Source organism: Eubalaena glacialis, chromosome 3 (genome assembly GCF_028564815.1).
Source record: "Eubalaena glacialis isolate mEubGla1 chromosome 3, mEubGla1.1.hap2.+ XY, whole genome shotgun sequence".
NCBI classification, from domain to species: domain Eukaryota; kingdom Metazoa; phylum Chordata; class Mammalia; order Artiodactyla; family Balaenidae; genus Eubalaena; species Eubalaena glacialis.
In genome coordinates, this window is record NC_083718.1 from 25,887,681 (window position 1) to 25,904,061 (window position 16,381).

General features: G+C 42.7%; 1 protein-coding gene and 1 pseudogene across 1 annotated transcript in view; one reads left to right on the forward strand and one right to left on the reverse strand.

Moving 5' to 3' along the window:
- Positions 1-8,957: 8,957 nt before the first annotated feature.
- LOC133086937 (translocon-associated protein subunit alpha-like) lies at positions 8,958-9,862 on the reverse strand (annotated as a pseudogene).
- A 551-nt stretch (positions 9,863-10,413) lies between these two features.
- SMYD3 (SET and MYND domain containing 3) overlaps positions 10,414-16,381 on the forward strand; it is a 724,816-nt gene continuing 718,848 nt past the window's right edge. The window contains exon 1 of the mRNA XM_061185384.1: positions 10,414-10,649. Coding sequence (XP_061041367.1) covers positions 10,486-10,649 — 164 coding nt within the window. The 5' untranslated portion in view covers positions 10,414-10,485. The remainder of the gene's footprint in view (positions 10,650-16,381) is intronic.

A 16,381-nucleotide genomic window follows, 5' to 3' on the forward strand; every position in this document is an offset into this window, starting at 1 on the left:
TTAGCTTTTTCTCCTTGGGGTCAAATATGTGGATGTGGAGGGACTGCCGACAATCTTGAGACTGCCACCAAGGAATAGAGGATGACCCCCAGTGGTCCATGGCTTCCACATGCCTGAGACTACTGATTGCTTTCTTTTTTCATTGAGGAAAACTGAGGGCCTTGGAAAGGGGCTTTTCAAGTGAGGGACTCTGCTTATGAAGTTTCCTTAGCCTCTTTGCACTGGCCAAGCAAGGGACAGTGGGTGACCTGCTTCGTAAGAAAAATGCTACGCATGGAGTAGGCTACTTCCGATTCTTGAAGCCCTCTTCTTCTTCTTCATAGTTGAGGCCCAAATATCCTCAACACCAGGCTCAGTACACAAAACTCAAATCAGGAAATGTTTAAGTCATTCCAACATTCTGTGACTCAACATCGAGTTATCCTGGCTTCACATACCATCTCAATAACCGAAATCCTGCATTCTTTGTGTGTCTTAAACCTTCAGTTGGGGAGCTCATGCCTTCTCTTGTAGCTACACTGCTTACAGACACACAGCACCACACTCAGATTCATGAGAGAAACAACCCAGGAGAACAGGGACTGAGACCCTGCCATTCATTCATCTGTCAAATGTCTGCAAGCTGATTATGAGCAATGCATCATTTAAGAGTACAGGAAGATGGGAGTGTGCATCCCTCAAACGGTCACCCATGTTTGTTAGAGACCTTCCTGATGCCCAATGTCTGCTTCTGAGATCAAAAGTTTTGAGTCCCTGTTGCCACATATGGGCCCAAATAGAGACCTCTTGTGCACAGCCTCTTGGACACCGAGTTTTTCTGGAAGCACAGATGACCTCTTCTAGTATAAGCAGCTTGATGAGAGTTCCTAAATTCTCTTGGCTCTGGTGAAATAATTTACATTTTTTCCAGGCATATCTTGCCTGCCTTGGCTCCTGTTGAACCCCAACAATGACAATGAACAGGAAACAAAGAAAAATAACGAAAATATGTATTAAGCAAATGCCACGTGTAAACTGCATTTGGATTCTGAATTAAACAAATCTACTCTAAAAGCAAACAACCAAACAACAACAAAAACATTTATCAGACTATTAGAATACTTTTTTAAGGTGAGATGATGGTATTTTCCCCTTAACATTTTATTATGAACATTTTCAAACATACAGTAAAATTGAAAGAATTTATAGTGAACACTGTATATCACCACCTAGATTCTGTCTTTAACATTTTACAGTAAGTCCCCTACATATGAACCTTCAAGTTGCAAACTTTCAAAGATGCGAACGTGCGTCCCCATGTCCAATCACGTAAGTTAGTTCACGTGTCTGGTGTAGATTGTCAGGTGTGTGCATCCTCTACAAGTGGTTGTGCTTTTGTGTACTTTACTGTACAGTACCGTATAGGGTACAGTAGTACAGTATTTATTTCAAGCCCAGGATGTCTGGAAGCAAGCGTAAAAGCAGCAGTGATGTAGCTGGTACTGCTAAGAAGCGCCAAGAGATAACGATGGAAATGAAAGTGAAAATAATTGAGAGAGTGGAGTGAGGTGGAAAGATGGTAGCCATCACTCATTCGTATAACATGAATCATTCCACCATCAGCACGATTCTAAAGAACAAGATCACGGAACATGGAAGTCTGGTGTGCCGATGATGTCGACAGTAATATCGGAGAAGCGTGGAAAAGTGATGGAGAAGATGGAGAAACTTCTCAGCGTGTGGATGCAGGATCAGCATCAGCGTTGAGTCCTGCTCAGCTTAATGTTGATTCAAGGGAAAGCTAAAAGCCTTTATGAAGACGTAAAGAAGAAACACAGCAAAGAGTCAGAGGGCGCATCTTTTAATGCCAGCCATGGCTGATTTCATGGGTTCAAGACTAGAGCCAACCTTCACAATGTAAAAGTAAGTGGTGAGGCAGCAAGTGCGGATATGGTAGCTGCCCAGGAATTTCCTGAAACGCTTCGAGAAACTGTTGATGAAGGCACGTATTTACCTGAACAGGTTTTTAATGTGGATGAGACAGGACCATACTGGAAGAGGATGCCAGACCGAAGTTACATCAGTAAGGAGGAAAAGTTGATATCAGGCTATAAAGCAGCAAAGGTTAGACTAACTCTGTTGTTTGGTGGCAATGCTTTTGGCAATATGAAGCTGAAGCCTCTCTTAGTTTATCATTCAGAGGACCCAAGGGCCCTTAAAAACATAGCCAAGGGCTCTCTTCCTGTTGTGTGGAAGAGTTACCCCAAAGCCTGGGTTACACAGGCTGTATTCCAGGACTGGTTTTTCCACCACTTTATCCTGGAGGTAGAGAAATATTGCTTGGAGAAGGATGTCCCATTCAACATTCTTTTGCTGCTGGACAGTGCTCCGGGCCACGCCGCATTCACGGACAACTTTAATCCCAACGTCAAAGTAGTGCACCTGCCACCGAATACTATGTTGCTCATCCAACCTATGGGCCAGGGAGTTAGAGTGTATGCACATGGCTGATTCGCTTTGTTGTGCAACAGAAACTAACACAGTATTGTGAAGCAATTATACTCCAATAAAGATCTATTAAAGAAAAAAAATTTTTTTTCTGATGACCTTGGGTTGTTTTTTTTTTAACATCTTTATTGGAGTACAACTGCCCCACAATGGTGCGTTAGTTTCTGCTTTATAACAAAGTGAATCAGCTATACATATACACATATCCCCATATCTCCTCCCTCTTGCATCTCCCTCCCATCCTCCCTATTCCACCCCTCTAAGTGGTCACAAAGCACCGAGCTGATCTCCCTGTGCCATGCGGCTGCCCCCCACCAGCCATCCATTCTATAATTGGTAGTGTATATATGTCCATGCTACTCTCTCACTTCGTCCCAGCTTACCCTTCCCCCTCCTCATGTGCTCAAGTCCAAGGAAATATTACTTAAGTCACACTCCTTGTCAGGCAGTAAAAGTGAGTGATGAATCAGGAACAACCTTGTGACAATTTTGGAAGGACTGTAACATCTATGAGGCCATAAAAAACATTGACATTGTTTGAAGTGAGGTTACGGCTGTCACCATAAATGGGGTTTGGAAGAACCTTTGCCCAAAGTTTGTTCACAATTTTTATGGATTTGAGAAGGTGAATGAGGAGTCCAAAGAGGTCTTCAGCAACTTAGTGACCCTCAGCAAGAAGCTGGAGCTAGATCTGCAAGAGGAAGACTTCACTGAACTCCTTGCTGTGCAACACGAGGAGCTTACTAATGAAGACCTGATGGAATTGGAGGCCCAGAGAAAGGACGAAGAGAGACAAGAGGAAGAAGTAACTGAAGAACTGATGAGATTCAGGACGCAGGAAATGGCAAGGGGATTTTCTTTATCTGAGGAGGCACTTAGTTTTTGAGGCACAGGACCCAAACGTAGAAAGGTACATGAAGTTTGCAGCAGTTCAGAATGCAATCCAGTTCTACCATGTCATCTATGATGAGAAAAAAGAGCTACTACCCAGACATCACTGGATCGTTTTTTCAAGAGGGTAGATAGAATTGAATCCAGCAAGGAACCAGAACCTTTGCCATCAGTGTCAGGCGTGAGTGAAATTGCAGCTTGCCCTCCGTCTCCTATTGCTGATGATCCTTCATCTCTACCATCTCCCACCTCCTCTCCCTCCTCCAGTCAGTAACTCTTCTTGCCTGTTCACTTGATGCCAGCCCCTGTATGCCAGCTGTTGTACTGTACTACTCTACTTTTCAAGGTACTGTACTGTAAGATTAAAAATGTTTCCTTTATTTTTTGTGTTTGTTTTTTATGTACTATTTGTGTGAAAAGTTTTATAAACCTATTACAGTACAGTACTATATAGCTGATTGTGTTAGTTGGGTACCTAGGCTAGCTTTGTTGGGCTTACGAACAAATTGGATTTACGAACGTGCTCTCGGAACAGAACTCGTTCGTATGTGGGGGACTTACTGTACTATACTGGCTTTTCTACATATCTATATATTTACCCATTTCTTTATTTATCCATTAATCCATCTTATTTTTGGTGGACTTCAAAGTAGTTGCTAGCAGCCAGAGCTCCCCAGTCCTCCATAACTCTGCAGTGGGAAGGCCAGATGGGCAGAGCCCAGGTATTGCACTTTAGGTACAAAAGAGGCTAAAGATGATGACATTGGTTTTGTTTCTTTAACACAGACCAAAATAAGGGTTATTTAACCAAGCTGTCTCTCCCATGGAAATGTCCAACCAGGTGAACAGTCAGGGGTGTAGGGCTCTTCCTTTCTCATTCCATCGTTTTCTGGGATATTGCCTTTTTGTTTATGGTGGGTAATGGCTCACCACTAGCCCTGCATCCAAGTTCCAACCAGTGGGAAATGAGAAACATATATATGCACAGACTAGGAGAAAGTTAGACTGAAGGAATGGGACATTCCTCTAAGATCTGGGGCAGTTGACTTTCTGGGTCTGGGGAACAAGACATACATTAGAGGAAATGGGATCATGTCCGGGTAGCTGGAACCACATCCCAGAATAGGAAAGACTAGGTCATCCCGTCTCTGAGTATGGAGCCCAGCCTAATGTTCCCCTGGAGAACTCTTTTCACATGCTCTAGTAATTGGGAATACTCTATGGTAGAATTAGCCCCTGGTTCTCTGGAACTCCTTAGGACGTGTTATTTTGTTCAGGAAACGGTTTCTGAGTTCCTTCGATGTATCATGCTTAATGCTAAGCAGTGGTATGAGATGATTATACTAGCAGTGCTGGTGAGTGCTCAGGCATTATCCTATACTTACAGACATAAAAGCTTTAACTCAGAATAATGATTCCTTACATTTGTAAGATGAATTAAAGATTTTTCAGAATACTTTCATAGGATTTATTCTCATCACTTTGTAAGGTATTATCTTCATTATAAAGTTAATAAACAGGCTTGGAAAATTTGCTGAAGGTCACACAGCAGAACTAGGACTCAAATCCATGTCTTTGAAATCCTCACTCACTGCTCTTTCCACTACAGCACAGCCACTTCTAGATTATTTCAGGAAGTGCCGAAACTTTGCCTCTCCAGGTTGTGAAAGTCAGGCTATTCTTACAGTGCAGGAGTATCACCGCATGGATTACTTACCAATTGCAAAGGTAAAATGTACCTTTACAATGAAGAGTTTTAGCAGCTGCCACTTTTACCAAGTGATCAAACTTAGTTTTATTAATAGTGGACAACCTGATATTATGCACACTCTGATATGATGTGATGCAATAAGAAGTGAACAATATATAATTTGTAGTGTGTTTTTACTAAAAAACACTTAACTTGAATCAAATCAAACCTCTAGTTTCTAACATCTAGATCTAGTCTGAAGTTTACAGGAAATACAGGGAATAGCAGAACAAGTGAAATGGCACTAGGAGAAAACAATAGGCAAATACAGAATGTTGAACATTTTAACAAGAATCCTAGCTTGGAATCTTTCTTTTTTTGAATTTTTGAATTTTATTTTATTTTATTTTTTTATGTACCAGGTTCTTATTAGTCATCCATTTTATACACATCAGTGTATACATGTCAATCCCAATCTCCCAATTCATCCCACCACCACTCCCACCCACCGCTGCTTCCCCCGCCTTGGTGTCCATACGTTTGTTCTCTACTCCTGTATCTCAATTTCTGCCCTGCAAACCGGTTCATCTGTACCATTTTTCTAGGTTCCGCATATATGCGTTAATATGTGATATTTGTTTTTCTCTTTCTGACTTACTTCACTCTGTATGACAGTCTCTAGATTCATCCACGTCTCTACAAATGACCCAATTTCGTTCCTTTTTATGGCTGAGTAATAGTCCATCGTATATATGTACCACATCTTCTTTATCCATTCGTCTGTCGATGGGCATTTAGGTTGCTTCCATGACCTGGCTATTGTAAATAATGCTGCAATGAACATTGGGGTGCATGTGTCTTTTTGAATTATGGTTTTCTCTGGGTATATGCCCAGTAGTGGGATTGCTGGGTCATATGGTAATTCTATTTTTAGTTTTGTAAGGAACCTCCATACTGTTCTCCATAGTGGCTGTTAGCTTGGAATCTTGAAAGAGTCAATGTCATGAAAAAGAAAATGCAATCCCGGTTTTTTAAGAAAAAGTTACCAAAGCCATTCTTAAGGTGAATATGTTTTTTGCTTGTTATTATAGAGTAATTTTCTTAGATGGATGATATTGTAGTTTCTTTTTTTTTTTTACAGGTATAGAAAGTTTATAGCTCAGCATTGCCAATATAGTTAATTTGACACCTTAGTCCTTAGTCCTACTTGCAAAGTGATTAACAGCTATACAGTAACTTGTTTTATTGTCATCAGCTTTGGCTCAGATGTTTAAATACTTAAGCAACTTGGAAAGATTTTTCATTTGTGTTCTGTTTTCTTGTTTTTTGTGTGGGCATGGGTTCAGGTGGGGATTATAATAAAAAGGGGTCAGTTCAATATAATGAAGACAGATCAGGAACTAAACAGCTACTAAAATTTTATTTACTGGGACTTCCCTGGTGGTCCAGTGGTTAAGAATCTGCCTTCCAATGCAGGGGACAGGGATTTGATCCTTGGTCAGGGAACTAAGATCTCACATGCCACAGGGCAACCAAGCCCGTGCACTGCAACTACTGAGCCTGTGTGCTCTGGAGCCTGAGTGCCACAACTAGAGGGGTGGCACATCACAACTAAGACCCAATGCAAACAAGTAAATAAATAAATATTTTTAAAATTTATTAAGAATGTTTTCGTTTACCACTTCCTTACAAAATATATGTGGGAGAATATGGCTTAAAGACAGATGGGAAAAGCCTCTTGTTTTTTCATACTACTTTACTGTACTACTTAGCCAGTCTGACAATAATGCCAAATTTAATTTACTACCTAGGGCAAGGGTAACTAAGAGGAATTTTATGAAGTCCAATTAATTTTGGTTCTGAGATCTTAAGTGCTTAAAATTTTGGAGTTCTTCAGATTAACTTAAAAAAAATCAACAACCAAAATACCCCAAAGATTAGATAAAAAGCAATTGGTTAGCCATTAACAATTATCCAACTCTTTAACAGATTAGGATTAGTTGGAATTTGGCATAGTCTGTAGACCAAGGCAACTTTTCTAAAGCAAGATGCTTCTATTAAGGAGAGAAAAATGATCTCTTAAAAAACAAAACACTAGAGCAACGGAAAAAAAACAAAAATAAAGAAATGGGACTTAAAATCTTTTGCACAGCAAAGGAAACCATAAACAAGACAAAAATACAACCTTCAGAATGGGAGAAAACATTTGCAAATGAAAAAACAGGCAAAGGATTAATCTCCAAAATATACAAACAGCTCATGGAGCTCAATATCAAAAAAACAAACAATCCAGTTAAAAAATAGGCAGAAGACCTAAATAGACATTTCACTAAGGAAAACATACAGATGGCCAAGAGGCACATGAAAAGATGCTCAATGCTCAACATCACTAATTATAAGAGAAATGTACCTTAGACATAGAGAATGGACCTGAGGACACGGGGTGGGAGGGGGAAGCTGGGGTGAAGTGAGAGTAGCATCGACATATATACACTACCGAATGTAAAATAGTTAGCTAGTGGGAAGCAGCAGCATAGCACAGGGAGATCAGCTCGGTGCTTTGTGACCACCTAGAGGGATGGGATAGGGAGTCTGGAAGGGAGGCTCAAGAGGGAGGGGATATGGGGACATATGTATGCATATGGCTGATTCACTTTGGTGTACAGCAGAAACTAACACAGTATTGTGAAGCAATTATACTCCAATAAAGATCTATTTTAAAAAAAAAGAGTGGTCTAAAATCATTCTAGAGCTATCTCTTAGGTCAGAAATAGAACAATGGACAACTCACTTTCCACAAACGTACCATTTTCCCTTGCTTCCCCCCGTCCCTCCCTACAACCTCCCTCCCTCCCTTTATTTTATTTGAAATATTTATTTATTTATTTATTTTTGGCTGTGTTGGGTCCTCGTTGCAGTGAGCGGGCTTCTCATTGCATTGGCTTCTCTTGTTACGGAGCACGGGCTCTAGGTGTGTGGGCTCAGTAGTTGTGGCTCGTGGGCTCCAGAGCACAGGCTCAGTAGTTTTGGCGCACGGGCTTAGTTGCTCCGCGGCATGTGGGATCTTCCCGGACCAGGGCTGGAACCCGTGTTCCCTGCGTTGGCAGGCAGATTCTTAACCACTGCACCACCAGGGAAGCCCATTTCTTTTTAAAAGAGAGAAGTTGGTTTTATATATCAAACCCAGAATTTTCATGTTTCCCAATTTTGGTGCTAGAGATCCCGAAATTCCTTGAACTCATTTGGGAAGGTTCTGAATGTGCGCATTATAGTAAACAGCAGCAAAATACCAAACCACTTCTATTGTTAAAAAGCAGCTACTCCTGCTTGTGCTTTTAGAATACTAGTTGTAAAACAGCAACAACATGCAAAGGTGTGCCATCAATTGGGATTTGAGCTATTCTAAGAAAAAAACATTGTTTTCTTTAAAAACAGTCCAAGGCAGGACGTCTATAATCATATTGGGCAAATATTGAGTTTTGGGGGAAAATGTCAGAAAACACCCAAAAGGAAGAGACAATAGCATTATATTTAGTATTCTAAAGGCTTGCTTCAGGTAGTTAACTATGATTCTGGTAAGACCAACTGCTCACACGCACACACATAGATTTTAATGGTTAAAAAAACTTCAAATTTGTTACTTTATTTATTTATTTATTTTTTGGATGCACCACGTGACATACAGGATCTTAGTTCCCTGAGGAGGGATGGAACCTGTGTCCCCTGCAGTGGAAGTGCGAAGTCTTAACCACTGGATCCCCAGGGAAGTCCCCAGATTTGTTACTTTAGAAAAATAAATGCAGTGGATATTCAGCAACATTAATGACTCTGATTGCTCAGTCCACACATAAGTAGTAGTTGCTTTCTATGGTGATAGGGCTTCTCTGCACTAATTCCCATCATGTTGAAAAACACTAGTGCAGGTTATGTAAAGACCGAACTGTTGCACAAAGGAAGATTTACTCATCAGATCCCACTGATGTGCCTGTTTCCTGGGCAACCTTCTTGGTGAAGCTTTATTGATTTGATTCAAAGTTTCCTGAGGAATCCAGCTCATGTTAACATCATTCTGACTTGACCTACCCATCTCTACCTCTGCATGGGTCTCTTGTGCTTTCTAGATTCTAGGAGCTGATAAAGGCCAACAACAACAAAGAGCCCAAGACCAGTAAGGAACATATACACAAAGATTGTTTCTCCATCTAACCCATCTTCTGTCTCAATAATTGTAACTGTTTGACAGAAGACAAGCATCTTGGCAAATGTTGCCTTTCAAATCTTTGTAGTTCAGATTGATGACCAGACCAAAGGGCCTTCCACCCATGGGCTCTGCAGGAATGAAGGAGTACTCAAAAACTGCCTGTTTCTGGGGCGGCATTACAGTGTTCAGAGGAAGAGCTGTGAAATTCTGGATGTAAAACTGGTAGTCCTGAAGATAACGGAATGAGGTGTCTAGAGATTCAACAATAAAATCTGGTCTGTAAAGCCTACCAGGAACTTCACAATGTTATCTTATGGAAACTCTCCTTTCACAAACAGGATGGTTGTATCTGCACTCGGTGAAGCTTCAGGTTCACCAGATACATCTTCTTCCTCTTTATCTTTGGCCAAATAGGTGGGTTCATCATTTTCCACCTCTGCTTCATCGTCTTCATTTATAGAATCTTCCACTGTTTCTTCATCTTCTGTAAGATCTCGAGCCGCTGCCAGTGAGCCTCCAGGATCTCCTCGGAGCAAGAGGCTGGCGGGGAACAGCAGCAGGAGAGGCAGCAGCAGGCGGGGGAGGGACTTCATGGCGCCGCCGCTCCGGCGTCCAGTCCCTGTCCGTTGTAGTTTCATAGCATATTGTTCTTATTCTGTGGAAATGCATGCTACAGTATTTATGACATGTCATGATGTAAAGTATTAGTTATGAAACGTTATGACGTCTGCAACTTTCAAATGGTTCAACACAACAACTTACTTTCAAGTGGTTCAACAACTTTTATAAACACACACACGTACATACACACATACATACATACACACTGGGAGGAAATGAACAGAAACCGCAAAATGGTAAGAATTGTTTGATCTAGGTGGAGGGTATACAGGTGTTCACTGCACTGTGCTCTCAACTTCTCGTCTGCATTAAAATTATCGTAATAAAATGTTGGCGGGGAAAAACTCCGCCTCTCCTCGCGGAGCCGCCTCGGGTCCGAAAGGCCGGGGGAGCAGGTGGGAAGGCCAGCAACGCCCTCACCCCGGCCAGCGGGACCAACATCGAGACTCCATCTGGGCATGCTCAGAGGCTCCGCCGCGCCCGCCCCGCCCCTCGGGGTACGTGAGCGCAAGGCGCAGGCGCCCGGCTCCCGGCCGCCAGCGAGACGCAAGCTGCGAAACGCGGCGGACGCCTCAGCTGCGGGAGCTCTGCGAGGATGGAGCCGTCGAAGGTGGAAAAGTTCAGCACCGCCGACAGGGGAAACGGGCTGCGCGCGTTGGCGCCGCTGCGCCCCGGAGAGCTGCTTTTCCGCTCGGATCCTTTGGCGTACACGGTGTGCAAGGGAAGTCGTGGTGTCGTCTGCGACCGCTGCCTCCTCGGGTACGTACCTCCCTCGCCCACCTGAGTCCAGAGCAGTGCGGGGTCCGGGGTGCTGAGGGCGTTGCGGGGGGGGCAGCCCTCCCCGGGACTCCCCCTGGCCGTGGCTGCACAAGGTCTCGGCGGTGCTGCCCAATTGCCCAGCCCCGCACTTCCCCAGATGCGCGGCTCCCGGGGGCGCCTCGCAGCTGACGACAGACTCCGCTTGGCCGTCCCCTGGGCTGCCGCGGCGGGGGTTGGAGGGACCCCAGGCGCAGCCCCTGCAGCTCTGCAGGGCAGAGCTGGACCCGCTACCACCCCACCCCGCCGTAGTAGTAACTGGAGAGAGCCGGTGGGCAGACTTAAGGGGAAACGTTGGGCCGTGGGTAGTTTTGCTGAGGAACAAAAAAGTCTGTGTCTCGGGCGATAAGCTTCATTGGTGCCGTTGTGGAAATCACAGTTGGCGGAGGTGGGGGTGAGTGGGAGCACGGATGGTGTAAGTCAGGCTGACAGCCGAGGCCTCGCCAAGAAAGTGCGGGGCTCGCAGGACGCGGAAGAATCTTGGTGTTCACGGAGCACTTCCTGTGGTCCGGGTTCTGTTTGGCCTGGGGATACAAAGATGAACGGGACGTCCTTAAGAATCCTTAAGGAGTAGATAAGTGAGCGAGATAATTAATTACAGTGTATTAGAAGGGCTGAAATAGAGATGCAGTACTGTGCTGTAGGAGCATAAGTTACTGAGGTTCCATGGTGTGCTTTACATTTAATGACGGTGCAGGCAGGTCTAACTCTTAACCACCTATCTAGATGCAAGAATTCATGTGAAAGTGTTATAAGCCTGTAAGCACTGGGTCAATGTAAAGTGCTATGGGAGAGCAATTTATGGAAATGTGTAATATGTATGCACAGTCATAGGAATTGTATTCAAGCAGCAATTGTTCTTGAGCTCCTATTATATGTCAAGGAGGAGAGCTCTGTTTGAGATGGCCGGGATGATTTTTTTCCATGACTGCTCTTCCAGACCTATTAGTCTGGGATTGGGGTGGATGGAGGTGAGGGGGTAAGTGCAAAGCTCAAATCAGTAGCTTGACCATTAGTATTACTATGTCCTTATTTGGTTCATAATTGAGGAATTTATTTAATTTCGTATTTTAAAGTTACTTAATTGTATTTGTTGCTTCCTGAAGTAATGATAACAGCAACAACAAAAAATATTCGTTGAGGAGAGAACACCTTGAAGGTTTTGTAAACTATGTGGTTGAAAACAATTCATTTCTTTCAAGGAATGAAATGCTGAAGGCTTCAACATTGAAAGTTATAGACCTTTGATTCTCATTCAAGCAAATTAGAGAGAAAGCTGAGATGTTCATTCTGTTAAATCCTTTGGCGGTGTTTCTAGAGTTTGAATGTAGTCCAGAACAGAGAACTCGCATTTTCTTAAGTTTTATAACATTAATTGATGAAGATGTGGATCATCTTGCAGATAAAACCAGACTGCCAAGTTATTTAGTAGTTGGAATAGAAAAGTTTTGGAATGAACACACGATGACAAATTATTAATTGAATTATCAGAGCTGAACTTGAGTTCACATGGAACATGGAATTGTCCATTTTCCAAATAGACTGCACAAACCCAGCCCTTTGTATGTGGCATACTTCTTGATTTACCATACAATTCCATTACTGCTATCACTTATTTTTCTTATTAACAAGAACTGTAATGATTTAAACAAAAAAGGAATTTCATGAAAAAGTTTTGGGGAGTTCTCAGCATCCTTTTAAAGTCTAGAGGAAACCCAGCTCCGAAAATGGGCAGGAACCAAGGGAGTTCCACAGTCAGAATTGCACTTCAGAAGTAGATGGGGTTGGGACCTGGAGAGTACGTTCCTTCTCATGCTGCCTGGTAATACTGGCTTCTGCAGCATGCATCGCCAGCACTATGACACTGGACCCTACTGCTGCTGCTATTCTTGCCACCACTGCCGCCGCCACTGCTGCTTGGGAAACTGGTTATTGCTGGAAAGTTGCCAGCTCAACCATGCTTCTTTGTGATATTAGCTTTTTCTTTCTTTTTTTTTTTAATTTAATTTTTTGGCTGTGCCACAAGGCTTGCTGGATCTCAGTTCCTCGACCAGGGACTGAACCTAGGCCGTGGCAGTAAAAGCCCGGAATCCTAACCACTAGGCAACCAGGGAACTCCGGATATTAGCTTCTGATTCAAAGCTCTCAGTGGGTGTCTTGGATTGGTTGAGCTTGGGGCACTGCCTGCATCCTAGCTACAAGGGAAGTTGAGAAGGTGAGTATTTGGCCTTTGTGGCTTTTAAGAAAGGAGGCAGGTTCTACTTCCCACCATATTCATATTATAATGGGGAAATCAGCAAACATAAACATAGGAAAGGTAATATCAGTAAATGCCAAGGATCCAAACAAAACAAACAAATGGATTTTTTTATACTGGACTAACAAACACTTGTTTATTAGTACTTTACACACACAAAAATATTTGCACTTAATTTTGGATTGCTAGGACATAGTTCACAAGTGCTGAACTAGTGCTCCTAGTAGTGGGAGCTCTGTTGAACACTTCTGCTTCAGTGGTTGTTGTGTTTCTGAAGTGCTGAGGTGGGAATCAATGCAGCCTGAGGATAGTGTTAGAGAAATCAAACTTTGGTGCGTTGTCTTACGCAGTTTTCTACCAATATTGAATGCTCATCATTGGGGGGATACAATTCTGTGTTCCTTATCACCTTGTAAGTAAAATTTGTTTCTTTACTTATTAGCTGTGAAGTCCTTAAGAGCAGATGTCTTTCAATTTTTGTAAACCCCAGTGCCTGGCATGTAGTAAGCTTTTAATTTGTAGTATGAACATCTCGCAGAATTCTTCTCTAGTTGTTTTTGTCCTTTTGCTGCCTTCCATTTGAATTAAGAAATGGAATGAAAATATTAGTTTGTAACGAATAACAACAGTTCCATGGGAAGTGGGGGGGACCAAAATAAAATAAAAGAACAGGTATTTATTGTAATTACTTCATTAGTCTCCAGATCATTTATTGTTATAAGATTCTACCTGATTTCCTTTGGCCTTGGGCTGTTTTGATTAGTGCTTTAGTTCTTGCATATTTATTTTTATTAATAGAGAAACTTAAACCTGCTTCATGACTTCTCTTGCTTTTTTCCTTTCATGAAGGATTGGCTTCTGGTTTTTTGTGTTGTGAGTGGGAAAGAATGAGGTATATAAATTGGAGAAAGATTAAATGACAATGAAATTGTGACCTGAAATAATTTATATTATCCTTTTTCTGCTGTTGCACACATTTTTAATTTGATGGAGCTGGAGAAGATTGACAAGGGTTATTTGTGTCTTCTGTTTGTTTTGGTATATGTAGCACATAAAATTCCATTGTAATTATTTTGTTTGTAGGTCTCCCCACTTCAGTGACCTAAGTCTAATCTTTATGTCTCTGGGACCTAGTACACAAGAGATGCTAACTGTTGGAGTTGTGAAGGGATAATATTTTGGGGAATTTAAAATCATTCTATGTTTGTTTTTGGTTTTCTAAAGTTCCAAGTTGCCTGCAGTTTCCATATCAAGAGCTTCCATGGCAAACTCTAATGATAGTTTCTTCTGTGGGGTAAAGAGGGTATTTCTTCCATCAATAAAGCCGAGTATGAGGCTTAGTGCCTCCCAGGAGGAAGAAGAATGAATTGGAAGTGGAAAGTCCATCTTTTTCAGCCCTGGTGGCTTATGGGAAGCAGGGGATAGAGGTGGGGAAAACAGATTGTGAGAAATATATGTTCTGACCTTCCTTGTCTGGCCAAAGTTCTGGGGTTGGGGTGAGGGTATTAAATGGGTTGACGGGGCAATCAAAAGTAGAAGCCCTTAAAAAAAAAAAAAAAAGTAGAAGACCTTTGGCTCTGCTCCTTATTTGTAATCTTGAGAGCTGTGTAGGCTGGTGCTGTGCCAACATTGGGGGCTAGGGCATAGCAGTGGTAAGAGAAAGTGGCTGGCTGCATGAGTCTGTGGTAGCAGGGGATTCTGAAGTGCTCTCATATCACTTCAGGGATGTGGATGAGCTTAGAGGCCTGGTAGAACAGCAGACATCATGACAAAGGACTGTGTGACTCTAGGTCAGGATCATAGATACCAGAGATGGGAGGCAGCATGACATCCCAAAAGGTGAGATGGCACCAGTCCAGCCATAGGACCTGATCACTGCCTTGCAGCAGAGACCGGTGAGGATCCATAGAGACGTCAAGATCTGAGGTCTTGCCACCATAAGGATGTCCCAGAAGCCCCACTGGGAGAAATATTTACCTGAAACGACTGTTTAAACCAGCTCTGGTAAGGAGTTAAACTGAAATGTCTGAATATTAACTGGAAGAGACTGAGATATTATTTGGCAAATATTACATTTTTGGCTATTTACTAGGGTCAGTGTTCTTGAGGAAGCTTGGATTAATTATAGAAAAAACAGCCCCATGTTCATGAGACAGATTAGATCAATTATAGAAAATAAAGCAACTACATTTGAGCTACAGTGTGGGTAAATGTGATCAGGCAGTAAAGGGCAAAAAAAGAACACTGGTGAGATGATGTAATCCGTCTTGGCCAAGGACTGAACCTGCGGTGGAAGCAGGAGGTACACTGGGGTACACTGGGGTAAGAAGAAGAGGTGCCTTACACTGGGGTAAGAAGAAGAGGTGCCTGAGAAGGTAACAGCAGTGCCTGAAAGGCTTGAGGACAACTAGGGAGGTGGCTGCTGAGTGACAGAGTCTTAGAGAGGAGAAGGTCTGAAATATTCTTCTAGGAGAGAAAAGTGAATTGCTTAGGAAAATATAGTGGGGTTGCTGGGAAGTGCCAAGGGTCCACTTAAAACTTTTGTTCATTTATTTACAGTGAGAGCAGTTAGCAGACTAGTGCTTTTTTCTCCCAGTGGTCGGCAGTTTGACTATGAGAATTGGGCTCACCCAGGACTGCCTGGTTACCATGATGGGTGGAGAGAGGGAGCAGGAAGCTGAAGTCGTGGGCAAGGAAGAGTGTAATCATGGACCATATTTCTAAGCTAGGGACCGAGGTCATGAGGAAGGTGATGGACAGTGAAATGTGGTGGAAGCAATGGATTAGAGGACCTGATGTGCTCAAAGAAATGGTGGAGTGGTCAGAGGATGGGATGACTTGACATATATATGCTTTAGAAGTAGTGTGTGATTTGGTACAACAGGGTTTAGGGTATGCAGAAAGTGGCTGAGGTAGGGAATAAGAAAAATGTTGGAATGATCAGGAAACTGAGAAGCTGAGGTGTTAGATGAATCTTCTAAATAAGTGAAATTACCAAGAATGCTAGGCATTGGAATGAATAGTTTCAACAAAGGCAGAATTCCCATTTTGGCTTCCTGACCCAGGGTTTAAGGGCTGACCAGAAAGAGCCAAGTGGAGACAGGGAGGCGCTCACTTCTGTTCAAATAGTGTATAAAAGACGTTCTCTGGGTTTACAGCTGATTTTGTGAAGTATCCCAGCACCAGGTGCAAGTGAGCTGCTGTAGTGTTGCAGACTTTTCCTGGGGGGATGGGCTTGGAAGGTGGAAAGACTAGCAGAATCTTCTCAAGGGAAGAACCTTGAGACATGCATTGAAATCAGGATTTGCACATTCCTGGACAATGGCTGATGGGCTTACTGGAGGGTCAAAGACTTAAGAGTAAAATAAAGTAGAAGGATTGATAATGAGGTGGGTTGGGAAAGGACTCTTTGGATATG